The 8,415-nt window shown below is 45.9% G+C and overlaps 1 protein-coding gene across 2 annotated transcripts in view; it reads right to left on the bottom strand.

Annotated features, from left to right (window-relative positions):
• Window positions 1–8,415, bottom strand: part of BRF1 (BRF1, RNA polymerase III transcription initiation factor subunit) — a 374,795-nt gene that overhangs the window by 327,415 nt on the left and 38,965 nt on the right. For both annotated transcript variants that reach the window (XM_019518468.1, XM_019518469.1), the window contains exon 2: window positions 4,480–4,560. In XM_019518468.1, the coding sequence (XP_019374013.1) occupies window positions 4,480–4,560 (81 nt within the window). The remainder of the gene's footprint in view (window positions 1–4,479; window positions 4,561–8,415) is intronic.

The raw sequence follows: 8,415 nt of genomic DNA, 5'->3' as shown, positions 1-8,415 counted from the left end.
TTTGATCAGATTAAAAATGCATTGTTCCCATCTTTGTTTACTGTAGTTTATAACAAACAGCCAAAAAGCAATATATTTTTTTCAATGAACACATCACATTTTTTGTTTAAAAAATACAAGGTAATGCAAATATTTTTGAAAACTGTACTGTACGTGAAGATGCAATTACTATTACTTTTTTTAAATAAAGCACAAGTTAATAGTGGCAGGGAAAGATTTTATAGCTACGTAGCTCTATTTGTCTTTATTGATCTTGCAAAATTCTAAGTTTAATTAAAAACACTAGGCTCTCTCCTACTCAGACAGAAGCACAAAGATGGTCCCTACCACCCCAAAGAGCTGCATGTGGAACACAGATTGTTCTAGCAGTGTCTACAGACTCGGCAAACAGTTGTGCACACCAGGGACCGGTTTCTCAGACTTGCAGCAAGTAAGGTGTAGCCTTGCTATATGGAGAGTAACAATTTTTTTTAACTAAAGGAAAATATCCATGATGCAAAGAAAATAGATAACTACAGATGAATGCAGACTTAAAAACAAAAAACATTTATGTTCTAGAAGCGTTTGAGAGAAGTGTTTAATTCAGGTAACTGAATACTAGGGCTGTGAGAAGCTTCGGTCCCCAATTTGATTCGGCAGAGATTCAGCCCAATTTGGTGGCCAAATCCAAATCGAGTCAAGAGAGACCCTTTAATCTCTCCGAATCGAATCAGAACCATCCAAATCAATTCGGAGAGATTTCGGCAACTTGGACATAGACACAGCTTTAAGTGCTTTTTCTGCATACCTTAAGGTACCAGGTGGCTTGTGAACGCTGAGATGCTAGGGCGGATGGAGCATCCCACAGGAGCACTGGGGGGTGGGGGTCATCCCCAGTGTGCTCTGCAGCAGACCACTTCCAGGTACGCTAGGGAGTGCATGGGGGGACCCCCCGTCTTAGCAACTGGTGCCTCCTGGGTCTGGGGGAGCACCTGGAGTCCCCCCACAGACAAATTGCTGAGCTGGGGGTGCGGGGGATGTCAGTCCACTTCTGGGTTCACCACCAAGCACACAGGAGGCCTCCCTGCGCTCCTTTGGGACACTCCATCCACCCCAGCATTGCAGCGTTCATGAGCCATGCCTGGTACCTCGAGGTAAGTAGAAAAAAACATTTAAAGATGCATCTGTGTCCAAATCACTGATTCTCCAATAGGCATCAAATCTTCAGATTCAGATTTGGCCGAACTGAATTGGGGACAGCGATCCAAATCAATGAAGTGAATCGCTGTCCCTGATTTGGGCCAAATCTAAATCGAATATGGCCCATTTCACACACCCCTACTGGTTACCAGGGATCCGGGTTTTTCATTCACCATGCAGAAACACAATACGACCCAGATTTTCTTATTTTGGGGAGAAAAACTTGGATTTTCTCTTTTTAAGGAGAAAAACACAGGAAAGGTGGGCTTCCCCTTGCAGGCTGGCAGAGTTCCAGCTTGCAAGGGGCTGTTTCAGGCTGGGGGGCAGGAGGACAGCGGTCAGACAGGCAGCACCATGTGCATGTTCCCGCTCATACATGCACATGGCCTCCAGACAACCTGGAGAGCAGCTCCCTGCAGATAAGTCTCGCAGGGTGTGGGGAGATTGAAGGCCCTATAGCGAGGGAGGGAGTTGGGCAGGGCTGGGGTGCAAGACCAAAACGTGCAGCTGCAGGCTCCCCGACAGGGAGCAGGATGGAGCTGTGGGTGGCTTGCCCAGGGGGCAGCAGTGGGAGAAGGGAGACTGGTTCCCCACTGCCGCGTGCACTCCCAGGGGGCGCATAGAGGACACACCCCCCAAATTTGTGTAGGCATAGAGGCGGGCTGCTCACTGCAGGCTTGGGCTCCCCACGCTGCTGCCCTGTTCCCATAGTGCCATTTCATTTTAATCACAGAAAAACGCAGTATGTGGGGTTTTTAATCAAAGAATGTGTTTTTGTTTTTGTTTTAAAATCAGCAAATATGCCATTTTTAAACAGAGGAAAACCAGGATCCCCGATTACATGATACAAGTATTGAAGTCTGCTGGCAGCACAGAACAGGGAAGATTGTACTGTATAATCAGAGATTCACACATGCAGCCAAAACTATCCAACTCTTAGGACAACGGATGCTCAGCATTATCCTCAAGCAAACCTGCCTCCACTTCAGATATTGAATTGACAAATTCCAGAAGGCTACATCCACTTCAGCACAGCATATGGCCTTACAGTGCGACTGGAAAACAAAAGGAGACCCTCAAGACTGAGAAGTCCAGAAAAGAAAAGAACATTGTGTTTACCTGAATCCAAGACTACTTTGAATTTAAAAGACGCCCCCCCAATTATTAGAGTCTGTAAATGGAAAATTATAAGTTTCAGAAGGTCATCTGAAATTAGTCCCCCAATCTGCTGTGGCTTGGAAAGCAGTGGTGGGGGGCAAGGGGCCACATACCTGCCCCTTGCTCCTCTACTCATCGTCTCCCCCCCATGCCTGTTCCCCTACCATGTAACCCCCCTGCCATAATGCATTTTTCTGCCCACTGCCCTTCCCACACCTGCTCACTTGCCCCTGTACCTACCCCCCACTCTGCCTCCTTCATCCCTGCAGCCTGTCTCCACCACTGCTCCCCCCTAAAGCCTGCCCCTCTGGCTCCCTGCCCTCTTTACCTTCTGCTGAAACTCTGCTTTCCTCTGGGGCAGCCAGCAGCAGCGGCCCCAGCTCAGGAGAAGCGACAGCAACTCCCAGTTACACCAGGTAGGGGCTGGAAAAACCAGAGCCAAAGCAGAAGGTAAGTGGGGGGCCCAGTTGGGTGGCAGGGGAGCAGAAAGCGGGAGGGCAGGCGACAGGTTCCATGCCCCTCCTCCCACACACACACATACACACACCCCTCTCACTGTCTCCCCTGTACTCCCCGCACCATGCCCCACCTCCTCCACGAAACAAGACTTTACAGCCCAAGGCAGGTGGCACTGTAGCTCCAGTTTCCACCCTAAGCCCAGGGCCAAAACCAGAGCTGAGCAGCCACCTGCTTTGGGCTATACATAAATCCAAAACAAGGGTTTTTTTCCTCCTATGCTGACTGGGAGAGGGACGGGACTCATATTGTATTCGTGTAAGTATGATAGTTTATGCATAGTCAGGGTATTTTTTCCTCCAGCTTCTTACTTGCCTGGCGTTTAAGCTGTAAGGAAGTAGTCTTCATGGCCTAATGACTACTATACTTTAAAAAGAGCTAAACTGAAATTCAGGTCTGTACAATGTTCATTCTTTCATCCTATTATACACTTCACTGACAGAAAAAGGAAAAAAAGAATCTTATTAGCAGAACCTACGGAGTCTCACGTGCCGGCAGCTTTGGACCAGATTAGAGGGAGGAGCTCACACCACGCCATGACCTTTCTCCACAGATAGTAGATAGTCCTCGTGGTGTCAGTTGGGCTATCTAAGGTGCAGGACACTATCCAGTATGAAGAAAAGTAGCACAATAATCTGGCTCCACGTCAATTATGCTACAATTATTTAAGTATGCCTAACTATCTCCTCCTTGCTATTCACAGGCAGCCACAATTCTGACAGCCAAGATTTCACCTTCTCGAGTTGTATGCAAAAGCCTCTACTTGAGGGAAAAATTATTTTGAAATCCTCCAAAGGAAATGAGAATGACAGATAAGATATCAATGGAAGCCCATCTACATCTTAATCACATGCCATCTTTTGACAATCTAATGTGACAAAATCAATCAGCTCTCATCTCACAAATGCATCAGGCAGCAGTGATGATTAGCCAAGTGACAACCTGTGCCTATGGATATAAGCAACAGCAAATGAAAAATGGAAGCGTATCCAATTTCTAAAATAAAAGACTCTTTTCGTTGATTAAAAAATTGGATCTTGCAAACTACATTAAAATGTATACCATATCAGCATTGCCTTTTTAAGCTTGTGCACCTTTTCCCTGAGGTCTGTTTATCTCTCTTCGAAAGCTATGATTTCTTCCCCCCCGCCCCATTGCCTCTTACCATCACACATTTTGTTAGCATAAACAGGTTGACATAATCTTATTTTACCACTGCCTGAAAACAAAAGCATATAGGAACATTTATTCTTGAACATAAATGCAGACAAAGCATTTCAAGGACATTACAACCTGATAAAGTAAAAAGCCATGGGAGGTTACTGGATCATAAAAAGGTATAGTGGACATGTCAACCTTGAAAAAGCCCTTTTAAGCAATGATAGTGTTGTCAGGTGCCATTACCATTCATCAGACAGCCATCTGACCTCATAAGGCAGATTTATAAGAATCCAGCAAGAGTACAATGTAAAATCAGCAATTGGCAGAATTACAGGCCTGCCAACTCCATGGTAAATAGTACCACAAGGGGTTGAGGCCACATTCAAAACTAAAAATTAAACCTAAGCCATCACATTTTGAAAGAACTTAAACCCACGCATCAACAAAACTCGAGTTCTCAAGTACCGTTCTGTAGAGTTTGTGCTCGCGATTCCTTTCCCAAATTGGCATGAAATCCTCCTCCTATCAACGGTGTTTTACCCGGACCTATAAAGAGACAAAAAAAAAGCACAGAGCTGTCAAATATGGTAAAATCTTACGAAAGCATTAAAAAACCCAATCAAAAAACCCACACCTTACACTGTAGCCTGCTTTTATTCAATACTTTTATGATTTAAAACAGGACAAATTAGTCTGGGTTAGGAGGTAGATGATGGCTGCCTGGCACAAAGAACAGACCCAAGCAGTTTATACATTCCTTGGACAGCCAGCAGGGAGACTGACTTTCCCAGGTCACGGTTTCACACCTGGTCTGCTACAAATGTAGTGAAAAAATGTGCTGTTCCTTCCTGTAGGCAGGATATTACATCCCAATCCAACCCTAACTTGTAAAATCCTTTTCAAAGGAAGCCATGCAACAAACTGCTTGGCTTTTATTTTTTGTCAGGAGAATGTTCATATGGAAATACAATAACTAAAACATGGTCGTGGTGCTCCCAAGTGACTGCACTGCAGGTAACATATACAAACCTGCCCATTAAAACAGCAGCAGTTTAAAGTCAGGCAGCTGTCCCGCAGCTGGGTTAGGATGTCCGGAACTACTGCAGCCCTGCTAGGCAAGTTTAAAGATGAAAATAACTCAGGAGAAAGTTTCATACTTCCTGCCACTCCTGCCTTGCTAAATTAACATAAAAGCAGTGGTCACCAACCAGTGGATCTCGGAGCCTCTTGGAGTCGATTCAAGCCTAGGGTGAGGGGCTGAGTGCCCACATGCATGCACACACGCATGCCCCAGCCCAGCAGGTCAGTCCATGAGGGAGGGAAGGCGCAGGAGCAAATCGAGGCACCCCGCAGTGAGTGAACAGTGCCGCAGAGGCAAGAGCAGGGGTCAGTGAGTGGGTCCCTGGCCAGGTGGGACTTACCTGCTGGGGAGATGCGCCTTCCAAAAATGTTTTCTTCCTCTGCCTTGATCTACCCCCCTCCCTCCCCACAAACTTGCCTACTGGGCAGGGGAGGGAGGGGAGGAGGGGGTAGCAGCAGCACACAGTAGATCTTGGGTTGCTTTTAAATGCCAAAGGTGAGCTCCTACTTAAAAAGGTTGGAGACCACTGGCATAAAGTAAGGGCAGGTTCTCCCACCTGGTTCCTAATCAGCAGCATCAACACTGATGCCACCCTGGCCCTCCTGCAGACAACAGAAATAAGGGAAGTCAGGACTGCAGAAGTGAATGCTGAACTGAACTAACAATCATGAAGAACCTTCCCCAAAAGTGGATTATAGATATGAGAACATGCCAATTTGAGAAGCAAAATGCTAAATCCTGCAGCGCTGAAATAATTAAGTACTGTACTGTTCTGATTGTAAGTGAACCCTGTATTAGGCAGCATTACATTTGCAGGTTCTGGTTTTGGAAAAAATGGCTTTTTCCATGAATACCAGTCCATGACAGCAGATGCCCTCCGGAGAATTAAACAACAAGGAAAGGACCCAAAGACACTAAGAATATTGCAAGTACAAAAGACCAAACTTGTTCAGGGCCAAATTACAGGCCAACCACAGGTATAAGTCAAGTGCAATTGTTAAGTTTCGTTTGGAGAGGAAAAGAAGAGAGACAGACAATTACTATATTCAATACCGTACAGTAGTTAATTATCTGCAGGACATTCTGAACCCCAGCGGTTCTCTTTCTGGTAAGAAAAAGGTGACATTTGTCCCCTGTCATGCTCCCCTTCCTCCCAAGTCCACAAAAAAAAAATCCTTCCATCTGAATAGACCTGTACAAGATACTTTCTGGAACCAAATGCCATTCCTGAGTTGGGCTGTGGCACTTATATAAGTACATAAAGGAGGGAAGTGTCATTTCAAAGGAGTTCAAGACATGAAGAGTACTGTTTTTCTCCAATTAATAAAGGGAGTGAAGAACTAAGCTGGCAACCCAAACTGTTCCAGCCATCTGGCAAGGTTGCACTGTACTAGGCCTTCTGGACTACCCCCTCCTTCCAAGTATTTAATTTTAAATCATTTGGAGAGAGGTACAAAACAGCCAAAACAAAAGAACGATTTTGCACATTCTTGTGAAATCTTTGCGGCGATCAACCTCCCACGGTTGATTTTGCAGAACAGGGTATGGAGCCCTTTAAATCCGGCTGGGTTGTCAATGCTCTCCCCTCACTGTAGGGGTATGCCAACTTCAGCCGCCTTTCATTCACAAGTCTCTTCAGCCAAAGAAATAAAATAAAAAACCCAGAGGTTCTAGATGTGGAGGCTCCACAGCTTAACTATGACAGATCAGGATCCTGGTAAGAAAACCAGAACAATCACCGTGGACTTTGGACACCCAGCGTGTTGATAGCGTCGCAGGGGTTTAACCAGAGGTTCCCAAACTTGTTCTTACCGCATACCCCCTTCCAGAGTTATCAGCAGCCTGCGTACTCCTACCAACATATTTTAACCCCTTAAATATCAATTATTATTATTATAATTAAAATTAAATCTGCCAGTACACAATTTCTCCTGCATGTCTTGCACACATGTACCACAGTTCGGGAACAGACGTGGAAGACAAAAATCTATTTCTTTTTCATTCTCACATACCTAAAATGGTCAGATCCCTACACTGACCAAGACAAACTAATTAGGTACACAGCACAGAGCTTTCCAACACTGTCTGCATAAGATTGTTTTAGTATTTCAGAGGACCAATTGCTAACCCGCGTTTCAAGATTGGCTCATCAGGTCAACGGAGGTGACTAGGAAGAACACAGAAGAATGGTAAAAGAAGGGAGAAAGAAGATCTCGGACACCAGTAATACAAATGGTGACACACCTGTTAAATCAATCAGGTGAGTAGTTTAGATCAACAGTTTAAGAACATATGCAAGTGTCTGAGATTGCATAAGAGCCAGGAAGACTTGAAATTTGATTTAAATTCATCTGACCAAATGAGATTCAATGAAAAATGCTGATGTTGACAGACAAAATGTTTACGCCAATGTGATCTGCATTACACCAGAGTAAAAACAAACAAACAAACAAAAAACAAACAAACAGGGAGATTACAGAAAAGGTCTAAACTGAGGTAATTTAGTTAGGGACCCACTGCAGAGGTATGCCGGGTCCTCGTCATTGGCGATTCCATCCTAAGAGGAACGGAGGGGCCCATCTGTCACTCTGACCCCATGGCACATGAGGTTTGTTGCCTGCCTGGAGCTCAGATCAAGACATCATGGAGATGATCCCGGACCTCATCCAACCCTCTGATCATCACCCCATGGTCCTCATCCACGTAGGAACAAATGACGCAGCCAGGGGCAACCTGGACCGCATCGTGAGAGACTACAAGGCTCTAGGGGCAAAGCTCAAGGATACGGGGCACAGGTGGTTTTTACTTCTATCCTTCCAGTGAGCAGACATGGATGGCACCACGAGATGTGTCAGTGAGGTCAACCAGCAGCTTTGGAGCTGGTGTTACCACGCGGGCCTTGTGTTCTTGGACCATGACCTGCATTTCGGCACAGACGACATGCTTGGGCGAGATGGGCTTCACCTCTCCCCAAATAGTAAGCGTGTTTTTTCTTCCAGGTTGGCTGATCTCCTACGGCAAGCTTTAAACTAGGTTCACTGGGGGATGGAGACCAAGAGGAACACGAGGACACTTCGCTGTCAAGCCAGGTGATGCGCACAGGTAGTACCCAGGTAAGTGACAGGGGCCAGGGCAGACTTAGGAACAAGGGGGCACCCTGGGCACCTACAGGAGGCCTCAAATGCCTCAACACAAATGTTCAAAGCATGGGGATAAGCAGGAGGAACTTGGCCCCTGCTAGCTAATCAAAAACCCAGACCTAGTGGGGCTCATGGAAACCTGGTGGGATTTACCCATGACTGGGCAGTGGCTGAACAGGC

Source organism: Gavialis gangeticus, unplaced genomic scaffold (assembly GCF_001723915.1).
Source record: "Gavialis gangeticus isolate Ggan-Ray unplaced genomic scaffold, GavGan_comp1, whole genome shotgun sequence".
In the NCBI taxonomy this organism is placed as follows: Eukaryota; Metazoa; Chordata; order Crocodylia; family Gavialidae; genus Gavialis; species Gavialis gangeticus.
The sequence above is the reverse complement of the archived record's forward strand: the minus strand, read 5'-3'. Positions and strand labels throughout refer to the sequence as shown.